General features: G+C 37.3%; 1 protein-coding gene across 1 annotated transcript in view; it reads left to right on the top strand.

Annotated features, from left to right (window-relative positions):
• LOC109820347 (ABC transporter B family member 2-like) overlaps window positions 1-23,985 on the top strand; it is a 31,079-nt gene that overhangs the window by 4,667 nt on the left and 2,427 nt on the right. Inside the window, exons 4-17 of the mRNA XM_020386475.1 lie at window positions 6,666-6,720; window positions 6,991-7,166; window positions 7,659-7,859; window positions 7,941-8,200; window positions 8,513-9,053; window positions 9,155-9,504; window positions 11,396-11,817; window positions 11,898-12,139; window positions 12,212-12,459; window positions 12,615-13,027; window positions 13,523-14,239; window positions 20,395-20,472; window positions 20,727-20,856; window positions 23,055-23,125. Coding sequence (XP_020242064.1) covers window positions 6,666-6,720; window positions 6,991-7,166; window positions 7,659-7,859; window positions 7,941-8,200; window positions 8,513-9,053; window positions 9,155-9,504; window positions 11,396-11,817; window positions 11,898-12,139; window positions 12,212-12,459; window positions 12,615-13,027; window positions 13,523-14,058 — 3,444 coding nt within the window. The 3' untranslated portion in view covers window positions 14,059-14,239; window positions 20,395-20,472; window positions 20,727-20,856; window positions 23,055-23,125. The remainder of the gene's footprint in view (window positions 1-6,665; window positions 6,721-6,990; window positions 7,167-7,658; window positions 7,860-7,940; window positions 8,201-8,512; window positions 9,054-9,154; window positions 9,505-11,395; window positions 11,818-11,897; window positions 12,140-12,211; window positions 12,460-12,614; window positions 13,028-13,522; window positions 14,240-20,394; window positions 20,473-20,726; window positions 20,857-23,054; window positions 23,126-23,985) is intronic.

Consider the following 23,985-nt stretch of genomic DNA (forward strand, 5'->3'; position numbering starts at 1 on the left):
CAGTAGTTTTGAAACCTAGCTTACAGCGCCGGCATCAAGTACAAACATATAATATATGGTGAATTTACTATTATCACGATCACCTGCATAATCAGATTCAACATATCCATTGACAATGAAATCTGATTCCCCATAACATATTGTAACATTTGAGGTTCCCTTAATGTATCTTATAATCCTCTTTACAGCATTCCAATGCTCTTTACTAGAATTCGCCATGTATCGACTAATCACTCTTACTATTTGTGCAATGTCTGGTCTTATATAAATCATAGCGAACATTAGACTTTCTACTGCTGATGCATACGGTGCTTGAGACATCTTCATCCTCTCTTCTTCACTACTAGGACTCATACTGGATGATAACTTAAAATTAAGTATGATAAAATTTGACTTACAATTTTGCATGTCAAAGCGTGGCAAAATTTTCTTTAAATAATTCTTCTGAGAAAGCCAAATCTTCCTATTAATTTTGTAGCCAACTCTTACTATTAATTCTGTCCTATGTAGCACGGACACGGATCCGACACGGCCATCCGACACGCCGACACGAGGCAAATCCTAAAAAATACATAGGATACGTGTGTTCGACACGTGTGTCCGACACGGACACGACACGACACGACTTCATGTTATGCATGTCCGTGCTTCATAGAATTTCTATCGGTAAATTTGCATCCCTAGAATCTTGTTTGCAGATTCTAAATCATTTATTTTAAATTCTCTAGCCAACTGTGTCTTTAATTCTTTAATACGATTTTTGTTGGGGCCTGCAACTAACATGTCATCAACATACAATAATAAGATAATAAAGTTATTTTTACCAAACCTCTTGAAATATGCACAAGGGTCTGATTAAGTCTGTTATATTTAAGTATCATGATGAATGAATTAAATTTATTGCACTAACACCTCGACACCTGCTTTAGACCGTACAGAGATTTGTTCAATCTGCAAATTAAGTTCTCTTTTTCTTTTTTTTTCGAAACTTTCTGGTTAGAGCATATAAATTTCTTTTTTAAGATCTTCATGAAAAAATATTGTTTTCACATCTAGCTACTCTAAATGTAAGTCAAATATAGCGCTCATAGCTATGACTATTTGGACTGTTGTAAGTCGAACTACAAGAGAAAATATTTTATTAAAGGCAATACCTTCTTTCTGAGTATATCCTTTTATTACCAATCTAGCATGATATCACTCCACTTGATCATCTCCATTTCACTTGATCTTGTAGACTTATTTATTTCTAATAGCCTTCCTTCTTTGTGGTAGTGACACAAGTACGCAAGTCTTATTCTTATGGAGAGCTTCAATTTCTTCTTGCATTGCTGTCATTCACAAATGTACATCTGTGTTGTTTATAACTTCATGAAAGTTAATGGCTCTTCATCCTCTGTTAGAAGACAATATGTAACATTACTCTTCGTAATATACTCTGAGTGCCAACTAGGTAGTCTTCTCTCGCGAGTTGACCTTTGAATTTCTGGAGCCTTGAACTCGACTGGTTCTTGTACATCATGCTCTGGTGTTGTTTCATAAGAATTTATGTTATTTTCTACCTGAACAACTATAGTCTCTGAGTTCTTCATTAAACAACTTTCTTTCTCTTCACTTTGTAGTTGATTCTCTACAAAGATAACATCTCTGCTGACGATAATCTTACGGGTAGTGGGATCTCACAAGCGCTACCCATTTACTCCGTCAGCATACCCCAAGAATATGTATTTTCCTAATTTTGAATCTAGCTTTGTAATTTCTTAGGCATTGTACATTACGTACACTGAACTTTCAAATATATAAAGGTTAGAATAATCAGCTGATTTGTCGGTTCACATCTCCATCGACGTCTTTAACTGTATTGCGGTTGATGGAGATCAATTCACCACATAACAGACGGTTTTTACTTTTTACTGCTCCCGTCCAAAAGACTTTATCCAGATTTACAGTTACAAACATTGGTATTGTTCTTTCTAACAGAGTTTTGTTCATTCGCTTCGCTACTCCATTTTATTGAGGAGTATAAGCAGTACTGAATTATCTTTTGATGTCTTCTTACTTGCAGAATGTAAAAAATTCACCGCCTGTGTATTCTCTTTCATTATCTAATCTCAAGCACTTGATCTTTTTTTTTAGATTAAAGCTCGACTCGCGCTTTGTAGGCTTTAAAGATTGAGAACACATTCACCTTTTTCTTGATAGGATACACCCAACATCTCCTGAAATAATCATCAATAAAGGACACGAAATATTTTGCTTCTTCCATAAATATAACTGATGCTTGCCATACATTAGAATGAACCAGTTTCAGAATAACATTACTTCTAGAACTCGATGTGTTGAACTTCACCCGATGCTGTTTACTTGTAACACAATGCTCCCAGAATGGAAGAGCTATCGAACTAAGTCCAGAAAACAACTTCTGATCATGATTTCTTCTTCATTCTGACATGTGACCTAATTTACAGTACCATATCATGGTTTCTTCTTTTCCACTGCTAGTTGATGCCACATATGAATCAGCTTCCTGCAGGATTTTTCATTGATTATGTATAGATTTACAGCTATTTTTTCTCTTTTTATCACAACAAGCGCCATTCTAATAATCTTCATGATCCCGTTTTCTATATGGGTCTTGCATCCGAGCTCATCTAATTATCCTAAAGATAATATATTCTTCTTCAAGCCCTTCACATGTCGCACATCTTGAATGATGTGTATTGTACCATCAAATCTTTTAATTTTGATAGTGCCGATACTAGAAATCTTCAAGGCATGATCATCGTCAATGAATATACATCCTCCTGAGATAGGTTCATATTTGTGGAACTATTCTCTTCGTGAGGTCATGTGCCAGAAAGCTGCTGAATTTAGAAGCTAGGCATCAGCAAACCTCTTTCTGTCTTCATTAGTGATTGCTCCACTGTATAAAATTTCATCACCATCTGATGTGCTGATAACGTATCCTTGAGATGTTGATGGCTCTGAAGATTTTTTATCACCACTCTTCTTATTATGCCAACACTCCGATTTCACGTGCCTTTTTTTTGTAGTTATAGCATTTGATATTTTTCTTACTTTTTGATTTTGATCTACCATGATCATGACTCCCACTGGAGCCACGTTCCATTGATTTTTCTCTCGTCACGGATAAGGCCTCCCCTTGTCGCGAACTTGCCTGTCTGTCTTCCTTATTTTTGCGTCGTCTTTCTTCCTCCAGAACAGCAGCTACAACGTTATTGAAGACTAGATTGTCCGTAAGGACGTTGTTTGTGAGATTGATGATGAGCTGATCATACGAGTCAGGTAGACTCTCAAGTAGAAGCTCTACACGTTCATTCACACCGATTGCATGCCTCAACGTTGTGAGTTGGGAGAACAATGTGTTTAAGGTGTTGATGTGGTCGGTCATTGATATAGATTTCGCCGTCCTCAGGGGAGTGTAAAATCTCCTTTTTAAGAAGATTTTGTTATGCATGGATTTTTCCTCATATGGTTTTGTTAGAGTATCCCAAATTTTCTTTGCTGTCTTCTTCTTCTCTATGTTTGATAGCACCCCATTTACTAATGTCAGATAGAGATTAACAATAGCATTTTCGTCCATCTCGTTCCACTTCTTATCATCTGTGATGTTACTGGCCTTGCACCGATGACCACTAGATAATTATCTTTTCTCAAGATAGTTTTTATCTTCAACTTCCACAGTGAGAAATTACTCCCGTTGAATTTCTTGATCTCGAACTACGCCGCCATTGCTTCTATCACGAATAGTAACTTCTTACTATTTCGCGTAAACAATAACTATATTTATGAACAATAATCGTATTCGTGAATAGTACTGCACTTGTGAATAATATCATATTTATGAACAATACTGTACTCGTGAATAGTATCGTCGCTTTAAAAGGGTAAATGATAATCTAACTTTTTTTCTGATGTGGATGATCCACATTTGGTGGCAGTCACAGAGCATACGATAAGTAAATACACACACCATAAGTCAGACTCTGATACCACTTGTTAGGATAAACCCGAGGCTCAATAGAGCAAAGTCCCAACGAATAGTAGAGCAGAAGTAATAAAATGAATACACATATTTACGTGGAAAACTCCCTAAATAAATTTGGGGTAAAAATCACGGGTAAGGATAGAAGAATTCACTATGAGGAATTTTAGGACTTTACAATCTCTCTCTTTACAAGGAGAAGCTCTCTTTATTTTTCTCCAACTCTTCTATGTGGAGATTGGAATTGTTGTTGTGATGATTTTCTCCTGAAGAGTTTTGGGCCTATTTATAGTAGCTGGGAAAATACTATTCATAATTTTATAATATTTTTTTTTACTGTGCCAACCTTTCAGTGCTGCTTTCCACTTTCGGTGCCATTAATTTTTGCAGGGTCTGCCATTTTTTTCAATTGTCAAAAAAATACGGCTAACAAGTGTACCCAACAAAAGGTCTTTTGCTAGGATAAGAAGATCTCATACACTGTTCTAGAAGAGGAATATTTGCACAGGTGCAAAGACACATATGTTTAATTGCATTTTCAACAGAGAAAATATGATTTTTTTTAATGTAATTATCAGCTTAGGAGAGAGAACTTCTTATTTTCTACCCTCTTTAGGATTACACTTGTGGGTTCAATAGTTCTAACTTATAAGAACAACAACAACAAAGTCATTATCTTAAATTTCCGGGTCGGCCGCTGATAACAAAATGGAAATTTGTACCATTTCTTTGTGCTAGTTGCAAGACTTGAACTTGTGAACTCTGCAGAACCACTTCACCCTTGTATATGAAGCTAAAGCTAAACCTCAGTGACAAGATGGATGTTCTTGCTGTACTGCATTTCCACAACCCACTCTCAACCCCTTACCAACTGAGCAAGGCCTTGGTGGGAAGTTGAACTGTAGCCTGTAGGTAGTGGGATTCTGTGAATGAAGTGATCGTATATCCAAATCATGTTGGCTATATTGTTTGAAATTTCTCTCATGAGAAGATAACTGAATGCTACCAATCTAGATATAACTAGCAGTAGTGGACAGATCTTTATGTCTTCCCCTTAAAAATATAAAATGATGTAAAACTGTTAAGTTATTTCCGAGACAAATCACTGTCTTTCATAACCACTTTTCTTCTAAATTTCAAATTATAAATATAGTAACGGGACCAAGTCTGTTGTTAAATACCAATTTTCACTCCTTTGGCCCAGTCCATTAAAGTCTGCTGGTCTTTCATATGGGCACTCCTTGTTGGAGAACTTGCAAACATGGGTCTAATCTAGGCATGGTCACTTTCAGTCTATTTATTACTTGTTAGCTTCATGGGCACCTCTCATTGGAGGAGAACTTGGAAGCATGGGTTATGAGAACCTGCAGGTCGGGGACCAGTCTACGAATTCCCTGTCATTCTATTAGCTTTTTAAGGAGTACAGAAATATGCCACTCAGATGAAATCGTATAAAAATTCCTATACGAAAAAGAAACCAAATTCCAAGAAAAAAAAAGTAGGTTTCCAACCCATTTTCTACAATTTGGAATGGAATTGGATTTCCTAAAAAATTGTGAATTTATCCAATTTTAGGAAATGGGTTCCCAAAGTTTCCTATCCAAACAAAAAGGAAAACCACTTTTAGAAAGCGGTTTCTATAAATGGGTTTGCACCCATTTCCTACCCTACCAAACAGCCCCTAATTATTGGCAATGTTAACTAGACATATTTCTTTTTTGTTCAACTAAAAGACTTAATAAAGTGGCATATGGTACCAAACTATTCAGTCCTTTTGGACCTTCTGCATTGCATAACATCTCACATATCACTCAATCATCGGTTCGATAGTAGTGCTTTAGTATACTGAGAAGTAGCCAGGTTAGACGGCGTGATGCTTTTTCTTGTTTTTTCTTTCCCTCCAGAAAGGACAAAAATGTGGTCAAGGTTCATCTTCTAACTGTAAGGGACGATGAGTCACATCAATATATAGAGAAAAAGGATAAGAGTCGGATAATTACACTCAAAGTTCCTCTTCTAACTGTAAGAGATGATTAGTCACAGCAATATATAGAGAAAAAGGATAATAGTCAGATGATTACACTATAAGATCCTCTTCTAACTCCACCCGTAGTTAGGTTACTTGACTCACCATAGTTGGACTCCACGTTAATTACAATCCATGTTGTGCAGGCATAGACATTCTTACACGGACAACACACATGGACGTGTAGCAACATCTAAAAGTTGCACATGATTGTATGCCCGATATGATATGAATTCATCTTAGAGGTGTAGATTCTACATAATATGCTATCTTTCATATGATAATGGAGAGTTAGACACTCTTAAGTTCTATCTCGTGCAACTAATGAGATACAAGTGCACATTGTGATTTACTAGCTACTGCTATTTCTTCTTTAAGTTATTACAGTGAAGAATTCCTCTGAAGTAAGTGGCTATATCAAACCTCTGAATTTTTCTTCTTCTACAAGCATAAACTCCACCAATTTCCATTGGGAATATCATGGTTGGTTCCCATTGTTATCAGAAATGGCTTGATTTGCAAATTGCATCCAAATTTTAACATTAGTTGAAAATTACTCAGTCTTCCATTTTAATTTTATTTCTTATTACAATATATACTGTTACATTCTAAGTTTTCTCTTATTCCTTGCAGTTTGCACTATACTTTGTTTACTTGGGAGTTGTTACACTGTTTTCATCATGGTCAGGTACATGGCACTAATAGGATTTGCAGAATTATTTCATTTTTTGATACAGTCTGGTGTGAAGGTGATAAAAATAAACATTAAAAGAGCACGTTGATTTATCATGAGAAATGTTAAAGCTGAATGACTGCAGTAAAATATTTAACAAACTCAAATTCTATTATGAGCATTTATTTTCACCTTCGTATTGTGGTAGATTATGAAAATTTATAATCCTAATTAATTTATATTCCTTTTCAATATAACCTTTGATTTCCTTCTTTACTTTCACAGAGGTTGCTTGCTGGATGCATACTGGTGAGAGGCAATCCAGAAAGTTACGACTAGCATATCTACAATCTGTGCTGGATCAAGATATAGGAGTATTTGATTCTAAAATATTGACAGGGGAATTGACCACTGCCATTAATGGTGATATATTTTTGATACAGGATGCAATTTCAGAAAAGGTTTGTGAATTACAGTTTTTTGCACATTATGCTATTTGGTTTCTTTTTATTGATTTTTTTTTTATTTTGCATGAAATTGCAGTTAACTACTTTTCTATTAAAAAAAAAGAAAAGAAAAGAGAATAATGGGTATCCTTGTCATATGAGGGGACTATCTCATATGACAGTAATGTGGCTCAACCTCAAACAAGTGGTAAAGGGGAGAGAGAAACCGTCGTAGCAGCATTTTGTTGAGATTGCACCACATCACAGTAAACGAGGGAGTCCCCTCATACATCATATGATACCCACCAACCTCTAAAAAGATTATGAAGTTAGACTTTATTCTCAAGGCTAGTGAATCCAAAATCTCTAGAGTTGGAAGAGGGGATTATGACTTCATATTTTATATTGGAAGGTGTTGTCTAAGACTGAAGCAGAAAATAATCCTTAGATCTCCCGGACTATTTTACCTTTGAAGCAGACTGATTTCTTATTTTTATACTTTTGCAGATTGGAAACTTCATGCATTATATGAGCCGTTTTATTGTAGGTTTTGCAATTGGGTTCAGTTGCATATGGCAAATTACTGTTGTGACTCTTTCTGTAGTTCCCTTGATTGCCATTACTGGAGGCATATATGCATATATAGCATCTGGGTTTGTGGCTGAAGTGGGAAAATCCTATGCAAAGGCTGGGGAAATTGCCAAGGAGGTTGATTTTCTTTACTAACTAGTGCTTGGTGGCATTTGTGACTGAACCAGAAATGGACACTTTATAATATTTATGGTACAGGTGATTGGAAATGTTCGGACGGTACAGGCATTTGTCGGAGAAGAAAAGGCCGTGAAATCATATGGCATAGCTCTTTTAAAATCTTATGAATATGGAAAGAAGGGCGGTTTAGTTAAAGGTCTTGGGCTTGGATCCATGTATTGTGTTCTTTTTTCCTCCTGGGTATTGCTTGTTTGGTTCACTAGTATCATTGTACACAAGAAAATAGCAAATGGGGCAGAATCATTCACCACCATGCTCAATGTTGTTACGGCTGGCATGTAAGTCCTCAATGCTTTTGACTCTTAACTGTGGAAATTGACTTGAAAATTTGATTATGCATGCGGTAACAGTTGGGGAACAATAATAGGCATTGTTTATATTGTTCTATTGATAATCAAGTCAAATTAGTTTGAGGCGATCATGATCTCTATGTTCTAATCATAGTACACCATCTTATTAGTTTGTTTTCTCTAGATTTATTTTATTAGTCTGTTCACCATTCTAATCGTGTTTTTGCACATCCTCTCCTCTAAGCTCATGCCTGAACATCATTCCGCGATAAACATCAGATTCTTTGCTATTCTGAACAGGTCACTAGGACAAGCCGCACCAAATATTTCAACGTTTATCCGGGCAAGGACCGTTGCATTTCCCATCTTTCAGATGATTGAGAGGAGCACCATTAAGAAGGCATGTGCAGAAACTGGGAAGGCGCTACCTTGTGTGAAAGGGCATATTCAGTTCTGCAATGTACACTTTAGTTATCCAACACGCCCTGAAGTCCTTATTCTTAAAGGGCTAAATTTGGATGTACCATCAGGAAAGGTTGTAGCACTTGTTGGAAAAAGTGGTTCGGGTAAGAGCACGGTGATCTCACTCATGGAACGGTTCTATCAGCCACATTTTGGAGTTATATTGTTGGATGGGCATGACATCAATAGCCTTGATCTCAAATGGCTAAGAGTGCAAATCGGGCTAGTCAGTCAAGAACCAACCCTTTTTGCAGCAAGCATTCTAGAGAATATCCTTTATGGAAAACTTGATGCTACTCGGGAAGAGATAGATAATGCTACTAAACTATCAGCCTCCATCTCATTCATCGAAAATCTTCCTAATGGTTACGACACACAGGTATTTGTTCAATTTACTGTAGTCAAAATGGCTTTTATCCTGATTTGTTCGGGTTTCTTTATTCTTTTAAAATCTCATGGCTAAATTGGGCTTTGCTGAAGGTTGGTGAGCATGGAATCCAACTATCAGGAGGGCAGAAGCAACGTATTGCAATTTCAAGAGCAATTCTGAAGAACCCTGCAATACTTCTCCTTGATGAGGCCACAAGTGCGCTTGATCTTGAATCGGAAAAGAGCATTCAAGAGGCGCTTGATAAAACTATGGTTGGCCGGACGACATTGGTGGTGGCGCACAGGCTATCAACAGTTAGAAATGCAGACACTATTGCTGTTGTCCATGATGGGAAGATATTGGAGTATGGGACGCATGAGCAACTTATACATGATCCTAGTAGTGCTTATGCTTTGCTTGTTCGGCAGCAAGAGGCTTTTGTGCTTCAGCAACCAGTGAGGTAAGCTTGCAAAGTTGTTGTTAACCATGGTTGCATTTCGTTTTATTTACATTTACATCTTAAACATAAGAAGCTAAAACGTAAACTGGAAGAGTGAATATTGAAAGGTTCAACACTTCTTTTTGTTTTTACTTTAATACTTCCAGATAATCTAAGTGTTTTATGTTTAATGCAGACATCACTTGAAACACCGACACAACAAAAAATTCTAAAAAATAAATGTACATTAGTTATGATTCATCAAGTAATGTCGTTTCTCATGTTTCTCCCTTGCATGGTTCCTTGATAGTAGTCTCTGTAGTCTATACTGTACAACACGTGAAATTCGATTGTGATATATTTTCCTTAACTTCTACCTTACACAAACCGTTTCGCCTGTAGATGTAAATTGAAATGCATCTTTATAGCTTGAGAGTAATATCCACTTCTACCACTAATAAGTATTCGGTATTCCACTCGCTGATCTGTGTAAGAACTGTATATATGCATGGAAGAGGCTTATCTCGACATGAAGAAAAATATACTTGTATGCCTTTCTTCTTTTATTTTGAATATAAGGTGGTCTCTTCAACCCCCTCTGAACAGAGAGAAGAAACTTCCTCACACTTAGCATGCCTTAAACTTTGACCTCTCACAAGGTACCTTCCTACCAATTTTCCTCTAGTCCTCCTTGCCTACTGGTTTGCGAATTGAAGCATATCTATGATTCTGTATTGTAGGTTTACAAATGAGGCAAGGGAATCTTAAATATCCTGAAATTGAAATTTTCGCTTTATTGGATATTTCAAGTTGGAGAAATTTTTGAAATTGGCTGTTTTTAAAAAATATTTAGCAAAACCGACAATTTTGCTAAATATTTAGCAAAATCGACATATTTTTGGCCGGCTCATCAAGGCTGGCCAAAAAATGTCGATTTTGCTGAATTTGAGTTTTAAAACATACGGGACTAGTAGTTCCGTGTGTTTAGTGGCCACTAATCGGCCACTAAACTAAACTCAAAGAAACCACAGGACTACTAGTCCCGTGGGTTTTCTCTTCACAAATATCCAAATATAAGTGACCAATTTCTACACAATTCCTACCCAAAATCTAATTTTTTATTAATTCCATCCGCAAATTCCTAACATAAATTGGGAATCAGATTTCAACTCAAAAAACAAACTTCGAATGCTCCAATTGAAGCACAAATTAAGAAATAGCAACCAATTACTGCACAAACCACATCAAAATCCCATCTCTAACACTTCAACCCACTAGCTTCTATTGAAAATTGAGAAGAATTACCCGGTAGACGAAGCCAGCAATCGCCATCGCCATCGCCCGATCTAGCGGCGAAGAGAATACCTTTCCGAACCTGACCCCCTAGAACTTCAAGAACACCGCCATCGCCATCCAGCGGATCCGATTCGCTTCTCATCGGAGCCCCAAAACCTTAGAAATACAAAAAAGATTCAAATCACCCACAAATTCCCACTAGTTAGTAGTAATCTATGGTTTTTGTATTTGTGAAGAGAAAACCCACGGGACTAGTAGTCCCGTGGGTTTACTGAGTTTAGTTTAGTGGCCGATTAGCGGCCACTAAACACACAAGACTATTAGTCCTATGTGTTTCAAAACCCAAATTCAGCAAAACCAACCTCTTTTTGGCCAACCTTGGTGAGCTGGCCAGAAAGAGGTCGGTTTTGCTAAATATTTTTCAAAACCAGCCTCTTTCAATAAAATTTCCTTTCAAATTTTGGATGTTTCTTATACTCACAATATCAATTTCCTTCTCTAAAACCCACTTTATGCAACCATACAGTCCATATCAACTCTGGAATTTGCATTACTGCAGTTTTGGTACAAGTAAGTGCAAAAATCGTAGATGCTTAACATAAATTTATAAATGCAGCAATCCAACAGTTGAACCTATAGAAGATCTTACTAGACTGACAAGCTTTGGATCCAGCTTCTGCTCTGATAAAGATCCTATTTGCCATTATGCTTCAGAAGCAAATGAGATTGCAAAACCATTACCTGTATCTTTGAGCAGATTATACTCTATGGTTGGTCCGGATTGGGTTACAATGGTGTTTGGCACTATTAGTGCCTTTGTAGCTGGTGCCCAAACACCATTATTTGCTCTTGGAGTAGCACAAGCTCTTGTCTCCTACTATATGGAGTGGGAGAGCACCTTGAGAGAAGTAAAGAAGATAACTATACTTTTCAGTTCTGCTGCTATTCTCACTTTGATCTTTCATACCATACAACACCTCAACTTTAGTATCATAGGCGAAAGGCTCACACTTCGGGTTAGAGAAATTATGTTTAGAGGTAATTCACCTATTCATTATATGATTTATTGACATATAGTTATCTTGTAGTCTTGTATATAATGTGTATAATCTTTCTAGCAATTCTGCGTAACGAGATAGGATGGTTTGATGGTCCAAGCAATACCAGCTCAGCTCTGTTATCCCGTTTGGAAACTGATGCCACTCTACTGCGTACGGTTGTCGTTGATCGTATCTCAATCCTTTTGCAGAACAGTGGGATAATTGTTTCATCATTCATAATCTCATTCATCTTGAATTGGAGGATAACTCTTGTTATCTTGGCTACATATCCCTTGATTATCAGTGGGAACATCAGTGAGGTATGCTTTTCTCCAGCATCCTCAAAAATTTCCATCTCAACTTTTTTATGCATGTCTATCTAAATTTGGCAGCAAATGTTCATGAGAGGGTTTGGAGGTAATTTGAGCAAGGCCTACTTAAGAGCTAATACATTTGTTATTGAGGCCGTTAGCAACATCAGAACAGTTGCTGCTTTTTGCTCAGAAGATAAAGTTGTCAGACTCTACGTCAGGGAGCTTGAGGCACCATCTAGAAGCTCTTTTCTGCGTGGACATATCATGGGCATCTTTTGTGGCATCTCCCAGTTCTGCCTCTACTCCTCTTATGGCCTTGCCTTGTGGTATAATATTGACTTGCTGCATTTTTAATTGTTGATCTTTATGAATAATACAAGTGCAAGTGCTTTTAATGCAATACTCCATATGAGAGAATATTCTCTATCTTGAAATTTGATAGGATTATATTCTCATATATTTAAGGAAAATTAATTTGCAGGTACGGATCAATATTAATGCGCGAAGGGCTTGTGAGCTTTGAATCCATCATCAAATCCTTTATGGTCATGATAGTGACAGCATTTTCAGTTGGGGATGCCCTTGCGCTGGCTCCTGACATCATGAAGGGGAGCCAGATGGCCGCATCTGTGTTTGAGGTGATAGATAGGAAAACCGAGATGGCATGTAACATTGGAGAGGATGTGGGAACCGTTAGAGGAAAAATTGAGTTAAGAGGAGTTACATTTTGTTATCCCTCAAGGCCTGATACCGCGGTCTTTAATAATTTTGATTTAAGGGTAGACCCTGGAATGAGCTTGGCAGTGGTCGGAACAAGTGGATCGGGCAAGAGCTCAGTGCTTGCTCTTATACTAAGGTTCTATGATCCTAGCTCTGGGGAGGTGTTGATTGATGGTATGTGCTTCTGTTAACTATATTAGCTTATTTGTTGAAAATTCAAAAAGAAGTAACAATAAAATTATTCGTGGTTAATTTCTTTCACCTGTCATGTCTTCAAGTTAATTTTCTATTTAGTCATTTATTATTGATTGATGAAGTGAGGATTTGTTTGAAGTTGGCATCATTTACTGGGGTAGGAATTTAAATTTTTGGAACAGGCTTAAATATTTTTTGGCTTTTTCATTTGCTTCAGTGAGAAAGTTTTTGCTTGCATTTTTTGAGCTGTTGATGCAACCAATATGAATATCATATTTCATTTTGTTTCAAGCTCCTATCACAAAAAAAATTCATAGAAAGCATATAGTTAATTAAGCAGTTTCTAGTTACTGGAAATCATTTTGTGAACCATTGGCTCTTCATCGATCATGCATTTGAATTTTAACCTAATTACCAAAATCTTGGCTAGTGTAATACAATTTACCCATTTCTAACCCATGATTTTCCTTCTAGGCAAAGATATCAAGGGGCTTAAACTCTCCTCCATCAGGAAACACATTGGCCTGGTTCAGCAAGAACCAGCTCTTTTTGCCACCACAATCTATGAGAACATCCTTTATGGAAAAGAGGACGCCACGGAATCAGAGGTCATTGAGGCAGCTAAGCTTGCAAATGCCCACTCCTTTATCAGTGCCCTCCCAGAGGGATACTCGACAAAGGTCGGTGAGCGTGGGGTCCAGCTTTCAGGGGGACAGAAACAGAGGGTTGCCATTGCTCGGGCCATCATCAAGAGTCCGGCGATATTGCTTCTTGATGAGGCCACTAGCGCACTTGACACTGAGTCGGAGTGCGTGGTTCAAGAGGCACTTGATAAAATCATGAAGCAGAGGACGACGGTTACAGTTGCACATAGGCTTTCCACTATCAGGGATGCAGATATTATTTCGGTATTGCAGGAGGGTAGGATAATAGAGCATGGCACTCATTCAGCTCTGATGGAGAATGTGGGCAGTGCATATCATAAATTGATTGGCTTGCAACAACAGTAACGAGTAAAAGTAGATAGGCTCGGGTGAGTAGCATTGAAAACATACCATCTTTCTGCGCCATGTGCACGCACGTGTGGTGTTGATGTGGCCACTGTTGCTGAAAAAATCACTATTGGCCGGCATTCAAGCGATCATCATGAAATCAGGAGGCCAGCCTGAATGGTGCGGAGAAGCTTTCATGGTTATGTAGATTTCCCCCTTTTTTTTATCTATTATTATGTAATAAATGTTAGGGATTTTATGGAGATTAATCTGCGGAATTAAACCACTAAACGAATAACGACACCAATGAAAATACCACAAGCAAGCAAACACCAATATTTAACGAGGTTCGGCAAATAGTGCCTATGTCCACGGGACAATCCAGAGAGAAATATTTCACTATGAATCAAAAGTACAATCCCTCTAAGTTACATCTGAACTTGAGGACTAAATTACAAGAGAAAAATACAGTGTTACATTTAGGGCATCAAAATTCTAAAATCCGTCTTAACAAAAATCTCCAACACCCGCGGAGAACTAGCACTGTATCCTCGACGGCGTCGTCGTTCTGAAGACAATGTCTTTTGAATCTCTACAATCGGACAACCGAGCTATCCGAAATCTGAATCTCTCTTTTTTTTTCTCTCTCTTGGTTTACTGTAGCTGGTTATTATAGCTCCCCAAAAAAATAGCGTTCTAGTAAATAGAATTCTCAAAACCTATTCGTATTATAAATAGAACATCCAAATCCTCTTCTAGATAGAATTTTAATTCATGTGAACCTCATGTGGGCCTTATCTTAGACTGGATTCACAACAATCTCCCCCTCCAGCCTAACGAGGGAGTGTCAATCTGTAACTCCTTAAGGGGAGTTTATGTCGGCCAATCGCCGACACAACTCAGTCTTCTCTCTGGAAACGATCTTTGTTAAAAAATCTGCTGGATTTTTATCTGTGTGAATCTTCTGTAGCTTTAGCTCATCTTTCTCAACGACTTCTCTAAGTCAATGATATCTCATATCAAAGTGTTTCGTCATGAAGTGGAATATAGAATTCTTGCTCAAATCAAGAACACTTTGACTATCAATGAAGATTTGATAATTATCTTACTGCAAGCCTAACTCCTGCAGAAATCTTCTCAACCAAATCATCTTCTTACTAGCTGATGCAGCTGCAATATATTCTGTCTCTATTGTAGATAAAGCAACACACTTCTGTAATCTGGACTGTTAACATACTGCTCACTCTGTAAAAATGAACAACCAACCTGAGGTAGACTTTCTCTGATCGAGATCACCTGTCATATCCGCATCTGCAAAACTATGTAATACTGTCCTCAAACCTTCAAAACTCAAACACAATCTGGAATTATCTTTCAAATATTTTAAGATTCACTTTACACATTCCCAATGAATTTTTCCTAGATTAGAAAGAAACCTGCTCACAACGCCAACTGCATGAGCTATATCTGACCGAAAGGAAACCATGATATATATCAAACTCCCTACAACTAAAGAGTAAGGAATATTATCAATAACACTATTTTCCTCATCTGTAGTCGGACAAAACTTTTTGCAAAGCTTTAAATGACCTGCAAGAGGAGTACTGACTGACTTGACATCTTTTATGTTGAAACTATCAAGTAGCCGTTCAACATATTTCTCCTGTGATAATCACAACTTCCTAGCTTTCCTGTCACGAGCAATATTCATACTAAGAATCCATTGTGCCGAGTCCAAATCCTTCATGTCAAAGGATTTAAATAACTCCTTCTTCAGCCCATTGATTATCTGGCTATCCTGACCAAAAATCAATATATCGTCTACATAAAGCAAAAAGACAATGAAGCTAGAATCTGAAATTCTCCTGAAATATACACACGAATCTGTATCTGTCTTCTGATTTCCATGACTCAACATGAAAGAATCAAATTTCTTGTGGCACTACTGCTTGGGTGTCTGCTTCAAACCATAGAGGCTCTTCTTCAACATGCAAACAATGTGTTCTTTTCCCTTCACTTCAAAACCCTCCGAGTGCTTCACGTAGGTCTCCTCCTCCAAATCACCATGAAGAAATGTAGTTTTCACATCAAGCTTCTCAATCTCGATGTCTAAACTAGCTGCTAACCCCAAGATAACTCTAATGGACGTCATCTTCATAACCGGTGAAAAAATCTCATCAAAATCAATGCCCTTTTTTTCTGATCAAAACCTTTCACCACTAATCTAGCTTTGTATTTATGAATCTTTTTATAGCCATCCTTCTTTAACTTGAACACCCACTTGTTCTTCAAAGCTTTTCTGTCCTTCGGTAAATCCACCAACTCATAAGTATCGTTCTTCTCAATAGACTTCATCTCTTCCTTCATAACCTGGAACTATCTGCCCTTATCTTTATGAGTACGTACCTCCTGAAAGCTTTTTGGCTCCTCATCTTTTGTCAGCAAAGAATACACTGAAAAAGGATATCTCATGGATGGTTGATGCTTTCTAGCTGATCTCCTAAGTTGTGGTTCTGCAAACTCCTGCTGTTGGTGATGCTCCCCTTGCTGAGGAGCCTCCTGCTCGTGATCTTGATCATTGTCTCCCTGCTCTGGTATCTGACCATCATCATCAACATCATCATCATGCACATGCTCTATATTTGTAGGATGTAACTGTACTGGAGACGAAACAGATGTCATATTTGAAATCTCACTAGCAACACTCTTTGACTGCTCTGTTCTCTCAAGATCTGTGATAGTCTGATCCTCCTGAAAAATCACATCTGCTCGTCTAATAATTCGTCTTTTTTTTTGATCCCATAGTTTGTAGCCGAACTCATCTTCTCCATAACCAAGGAAGATGCAAGGAACCGCTCCATCATCAGGCTTCTGTCTCTTCTCCATTGGAATGTGTGCAAACACCTTACACGCAAACACCTTCATATGAGAATAGGAAATATCTTTTCCGGACCAAACTCTCTCTGGAATATCAAAACTCAAAGTAACTGAAGGAGACCTGTTTGTAGGATGTAACTGTACTGGAGACGAAACAGATGTCATATTTGAAATCTCACTAGCAACACTCTTTGACTGCTCTGTTCTCTCAAGATCTGTGATAGTCTGATCCTCCTGAAAAATCACATCTGCTCGTCTAATAATTCGTCTTTTTTTTTGATCCCATAGTTTGTAGCTGAACTCATCTTCTCCATAACCAAGGAAGATGCAAGGAACTGCTCTATCATCAAACTTCTGTCTCTTCTCCTTCAGAATGTGTGCAAACGCCTTGCAACTAAACACCTTCAAATGATAATAGAAAATATCTTTTCCGGACCAAACTCTCTTTGGAATATCAAAACTTAAAGGATCTAAAGGATACATGTTGATTATGTAGCATGCAGTGCGAACAGCTTCAGCCCAAAAGCTCTTAGATAACTTCACCATCTTCAACATGCATCTGACTTTCTCCATAATGATCCTATTGTACCTCTCTGCAACTCCATTATGCTGCAGTGTGCCGGGCTTTGTCCTCTGATGCCGAATGCCATGCTTGGAGCAGTAATCTCTAAACTCAATAGAAGTGTACTCTTTTCTATTATCGGTGTGCAAACACTTCAATTTCTTTCATGTCTGCCTCTCCACCATGGCATGAAACTGCTGGAAGACTGAAAACACCTGGCCCTTTGTCCTCAATAAGAAGATCCACATCTTTTGCGATACATCATCAATAAATGTGATAAAATACTTATTGCCATCCAAAGATTCCACCTCGATAGGACCACAAACATCAGAATAAGTTAAATCCAGGATATTATCTTTTCTTTTAGAAGACTTAGTAAAAGAAACTCTATGTTATTTGCCAAAGAAACAATAATCACAAGGGGTGAGTGACGAACCTTTAACAAAGAGAATGAGAGACTTCTTTGCCAATATCTGCAACCCCTTCTCACTCATCTGCCCGAGCCTCCTATGCCACAAACTGAGAGTGTCACCGTCTTGAGTCACGCTCAAAGAATCATATGAAATATTTGCTTGAGTTTTATATAAATTGCAACATATATTTCCTCTAGCCATCATAAGAGAGCCTTTGGTGATTTTATATTTTTCTCCACCAAATTGAATTTCATATCCCATTCGGTCCAAAGTAAGACCCGAAATCAAGTTGAGTTACAAATTGATAACATGTCGCACATTCTTTAAGATCAATGTGCCTCCGGTATCTGTCTGTAAGTGTATATCATCAAATCTCATAATCTTCGAGTAGCTGGTATTGCTCATCTTCACATTGCTAAAGTCATCTGTTTTTTACAACGTGAAATGGTCTCGATTAGAGGTAGCATGACATGTAGCTCCTGTATCCACTATCCACTCGGAATTCTGACTTGTAACATGCATACAGTCTTCTTCCCTGCAAATGAGAATATTAGAATAACATCGGTATCAGACAAAGTAGTTGTAGTGTCACTGTCAGCTTTCTTCTTCTCATCTTTCTTTTGATCTTTGTTCCCAGCTTGCTCTTTCTTCAATTCCCAACAATTCTTATTGATATGACCTGACTTCCCACAATAAAAACAACCTCTTCCTTTAGACTTTGATCTTTCCTTAGATGTGCCACGACCTCTGGGCTAGTCCCTGTACCTGCTCCTACCCCTGTTCTTCGTGACAAGTGCCTGTGAGTTATATGTACTGGTAGACTTCCTTCGAGTCTCCTCATTGAATAAACTACTAGTAACCATACTCATCGATAACAAACCATCTGGAGCTGGGTTGCTGACTGTCACAACCAGTGTCTCCCAACTGTCTGGTAAAGAACCGAATAGCAATAAAACCTGCAGCTCATAATCGATAGTCATCTTCTTGGTAGCTAACTGATTGATTAAACTCTTGAACTCATTCAAGTGCCCTGCTATGTTGATTCCTTCTTTGAATTTTAAGTTCACCAACCGTCTCATAATAAACGTCTTGTTTCCCGCGATCTTCTGCTCATAGAGATCCTCAACCTTCTTCCAAAGAGACTTCGCATTAGTCTCACCCGATATATAATGAAACACACTAACGTCGATCAACATCTGAATGTAACCGATTGCCTTCCTGTGTTGTTTCTCTCATTCTTTATCAGTCATCTTTTCTGGCTTGGCTTCATCTCCCTCAATAGGGCTTCCTGTGTTGTTTCTCTCATTCTTTATCAGTCATCTTTTCTGGCTTGGCTTCATCTCCCTCAATAGGGTCATGTAAATCTTTACAATTTCTTTATCAGTCATCTTTTCTGGCTTGGCTTCATCTCCCTCAATAGGGTCATGTAAATCTTTACAATATAGAATATCTTCCACCTTAGACTTTCATACTTGCCAATTGGAACCATCTAATATCATCATTGTGCCAAAACTCTCCATTTTTTCCATCACAAAGCACGTCTCGAACTAGGGCTCTGATACTAATTGTTAGGGATTTTATGAAGGTTAATCTGTGGAATTAAACACTAAATGAATAACGGCACCAATGAAAATACCACAAGAAAGCAAACACCAAGATTTAACGTCGTTCGACAAATCGTGTCTACGTCCACATGACAATCCAGAGAGAAATATTTCACTATGAATTAAGAGTACAATCCCTCCAAGTTACACCTGAACTTGAGGATTAAATCACAAGAGAAAAATATATTGTTACTTTTAGGGCACCAAAACCCTAAAACCCGTCTCACCAAAAATCTCCAACACTTGTTGAGAAACCAGCACCGTACCCTCGATGGTGTCGTTGTTCTGAAGACAACGGATTTTAAATCTCTACAATTAGACAACCGAGCTATCCAGAATCTGAACTTTACTCTCTCTCTTTGTCTCTCTCCTTTTTTCTCTCTCTCGGTTTATTGTAGCCGGTTACTGTAGTTCCGAGAAAAATTTCAGTGTTCTAATAAATAAAATTTTCCAAACCTATTCCTATTATAAATAGATCATCCAAATCATCTTCTAAATAGAATTTTAATTCATGTGAATCTCATATGACCCTTATCTTGGGTTGGACCCACAACAATAAAAATAACAATTCTACATATGCTCATGCAATGTACTTATTTTTACTAAAAAGATTTATCATGATTATTCATTAGGACTTCCCTGTGCTACTAATATTGTCCTCTGTCATATCGGAATATCGGAATGTACAGTATGAACACTCGACTCTGTTATTGGTTTTTCTAAAATTACAACACAATTTGGTTGATGTTATTATGCATCAAATGTAGCTACATATGCTTATATAACTTTCTTTTGAGTACAATCTATCTGGGAGTGAAGTAAATCCTTATATCCTGTTTAAGTATGATTCAAATTTACGTGTGGTCATATCTCAATTTTTATTGGCTTTGCTATTCAGGTTGCACAAAGCAGAAGCTCGTGCCCTATTACTACAATTCAAATGGATTACCACATGAACAGAAGTATTTTTCCTTTGGTATTTCTTTCTGTCTCTCTAGTAAAGTTCATTAGCGTGTAATCAGGCACCACTAAATACACAGGAGTAGTAGTCTCGTGTATTTTAAAGCTTTATTTTTATAAAATCGACTTCTTTTTGGCCAGTTGGTCAAAAGAGATCGATTTTGCTAATTATATTAAGAATAAGTTGATTTTGCTAATAAAATTTCAGAAAGGGTCTTTTAAAAAAAAAAAAAATCCTCCCTTCAGAAACATTTATATGGTTTCTTTCAGTGGAATTTTTTAGAGGCAGCTTGGCTCAGATTTTGAAGCTAGCTATTGGTGAAAATCAAACAAATCTGACCTGAAAATAGTCTTCATGTTCAGTTCCGGGAACAGAGTTCATTCTATGTACTGGATCTTGGTAAATTCATATCACCTTTCTTTTATCTATAGTAATTTATTATTTCTTGCATCTGAGTGACTTGCTTCAGTTTATTCATGAGCTCATATCCTTAAATTTTGTAATCATATATGAGTAGTTTTATTTTTCTTTGAGAAATTTTTAGAATGCTGAAGTTACTAGGTTATCTTTGTAGCTTTATACTGTAGAGCCGCTGCATGCCGTGTACTCTAGGAGACTATATCTTCCTTGATCTTATTACGTCCCTGTTTCGAACTTCGATTACATATGCATTGATCTTTGTCAAAGATTTCAATCTAAGTGGATAAGTAACATGACCAGGTACCATGTTCTCTTTGAACACGTTATTAGGACAAGGGTCAGCCGCAGTAGTTAATTATTTTGAGATTTAGTTGATGATATATAACACCATCTGAATTTAACTGTCTTGAGGATCATCGAAGAAACTGTTATAATTAAGACGCCCTAAATGGGTATCGTGTTGAATTAGTGTGGACCAGTGCTGATGTTTCTTTACATATAGTAACCAACGTAGGATTCATATTTTTATTATTATTATAATGTAACTAAGCGAAAATCTACCAATGAAGACTAGGACGTTTCCTTCCAAAGTTCCATCTTTAGTCAAAGGTTCTTATTTCAGCTAGTTGCAAAGTTTGAGAAGCAAGTACTTTAAAAATGCTTGTGTTGGGGTTAGGGAAACTTCCTGGCATGTGGATAGTGGAACAGGTTGCTTTCCCACTTGTATTTAAAAAAAAAAACAATTTTAAAAGATTTTTGGTGTATGTAATTAGTGACGCAAGAGGCAGAGGAATTGAAGAAAAGATAAATAAGTCTTATACAATTCCTACACTGGCCAAATTGTTGGGTTTATGATCATAGGCTTATGCAGGAAATAAAGAAGAATCATTTTGAATGCGCGTAAGAAGGATGATTAACATTTCTAATGTAATTTTGTTTACCTTGTTTCGAGGAGTTAAACTATAATGACATGTTGACATTGGTGAAGGTCAATCATCACCAAGGGTTGCAACATACATATATGATTGGATAAGTAAGATTTGATAGTCCTTTGCCACATACGAATTCTTGCATATTTTACTGTCCAGTGTTATTATTTACATTTACACGATGCTGCATGGTATCAAATATCAACTAGCTAGTTCACCTAGGCAGTTGCCAAGTAACTACATGTTTAACCCTTTTATTCAAAATAACGATATCTTAGTTATTTGTCGCTAATTGTACATATACTAGGCAAATGAATCCATAACTTATATTCTTTTGACTTCACGCGTTTGAAGTTTTTAGATGGCCGTATATCTTTTTGTTCTCGATCGTAAATGAGACAGGTAAACAAATCCTTAATTAATGTCAACAAATTAAGTCCTCTGAAGAGCTGGCCTCTTAATCCTTCCTCCTATCCTTTTCCTTTCTTTAATTACCTTCCCTTTTTGTTTTTGTATGTGTCAATGAGACCCTTTGTTCTTGTTCAGGGGCAGCAAGTCCCTGTAAATACGTAGGTTGCGTGCCTTGAAGAAGCAGTTTAGAACCAAGGGCTAACAACTTGTCGTGAGCAGTTACACTGTCAATTCTTGAATTTTAACATTCAACTTCCTTCTAATATTATGTTAGCAAAACCCAAACATACAGCGAGGCTGGCAGTACTTAATTAGTACTAGCATCTCATTTGAGGATGTTGAGTATTATATATAGGTTAGTTGGTGAAGGGAGCTAACCACCAGATCGAGTAGATCCTAATGAAGCCTACGTGGCTGTAATCTAATCAAGCCGCCACTTGAACTAATTAGTGATTATTGACATTCACAATGCTTGATTGACCAACTTATACGAGCGTAGCAGTTGCAACAATTCCTATTTCACTGATTCGGATCTACGATAGGGATTGTTAATTTGCCATAGTTACCTCTGAGGACCGGTCGGATGAAAATGTCATAGGATGTCACCAATGCTTGGTAATTTGGAGTTCTGAAACATTTGTGTTTTATATTGAAACCCTTTTTTGGATTTCCAACGGATTAACGAGAGAGTTTAAACATTTTCATGGGAATTTATATTTGGAAAGTAGGAATAATAATATCTCACACATATTACTTCAAAGCCTGAAAATTATTGTTGTGGCATATATACTTACGATCGATGCAGTTATATCTCATTCATTTTTCTTCTTCCTGCAGAAGTTGCAAAATTGACAAGCTCCTTTGTGATTAGTGCCGGATGACCTGATCAATGGCAGGGTTTAATTAAGGTGATAAACTTTGCCTTCAATGTACTCTTTTGCATACAAGCGAACTTTCTCGTCGAATAAAAATATTTTCCGGAGGCTAATCTTTCTGCTTTGACACCAATCGCATACTTTCTGCGATTTTAGTATCAGCAACAGCATTACATATTATTAGGCAGAATCTATCTATTTGCTCATGACGTGCAGGTGTGAACACTTAGTTTCGGCTACAAAGTCTAATTCAAGTACACGATCGTATCGTATCTAAGAGATACGACGACGTAAAAACAACGTATAGTATGGCTTAGATCAATTTTAAATGAGAATTATCTAGGTTCCTTAACTCATTCAACATGGTGAATAAGTTATTTCTACTTGCTAATCTCATATTCTAAGTTAGGAAGCATCTAGAGGATTTTGTTATTGATGGTATGCTTTTCACCATTTGTTTAACTAGTTCTAGTATTTATCAGTTTCTCTAGTCTCTTGCAATAATGTTTTTAAACTATTCTAGTTATATTCTATATTGCTATTAGCTTTAGGTATGATTAATTATACTTGTGATTAAGATGTGGTGCATGCTCCAAAATTGAGACAACAAATAGTAACCATGACAGTGCTTGTATCTAGAATCATAGTCAGTAATCTAGCGCGACTTTGTCAAGTTCAAACGTTGGCACATCAGCACATATCTAAACAGATATGCTCATTAGTAAATGTTCTCCCAATCCCCAAAAACCAAATATTAGGTATCACTCATGAAGCATGTATATATATAGGGTGTTGCTACAGGGACCCCAAATAGGGAACCCTGAGGGGACAGGTGAGGTGTCAGCCCCTGGGGGCTTGATACACTGTTCATGAACAGTGCATCAAGCCCCTAG

The sequence above is a fragment of the Asparagus officinalis genome, chromosome 8 (assembly GCF_001876935.1).
Source record: "Asparagus officinalis chromosome 8, Aspof.V1, whole genome shotgun sequence".
NCBI classification, from domain to species: domain Eukaryota; kingdom Viridiplantae; phylum Streptophyta; class Magnoliopsida; order Asparagales; family Asparagaceae; genus Asparagus; species Asparagus officinalis.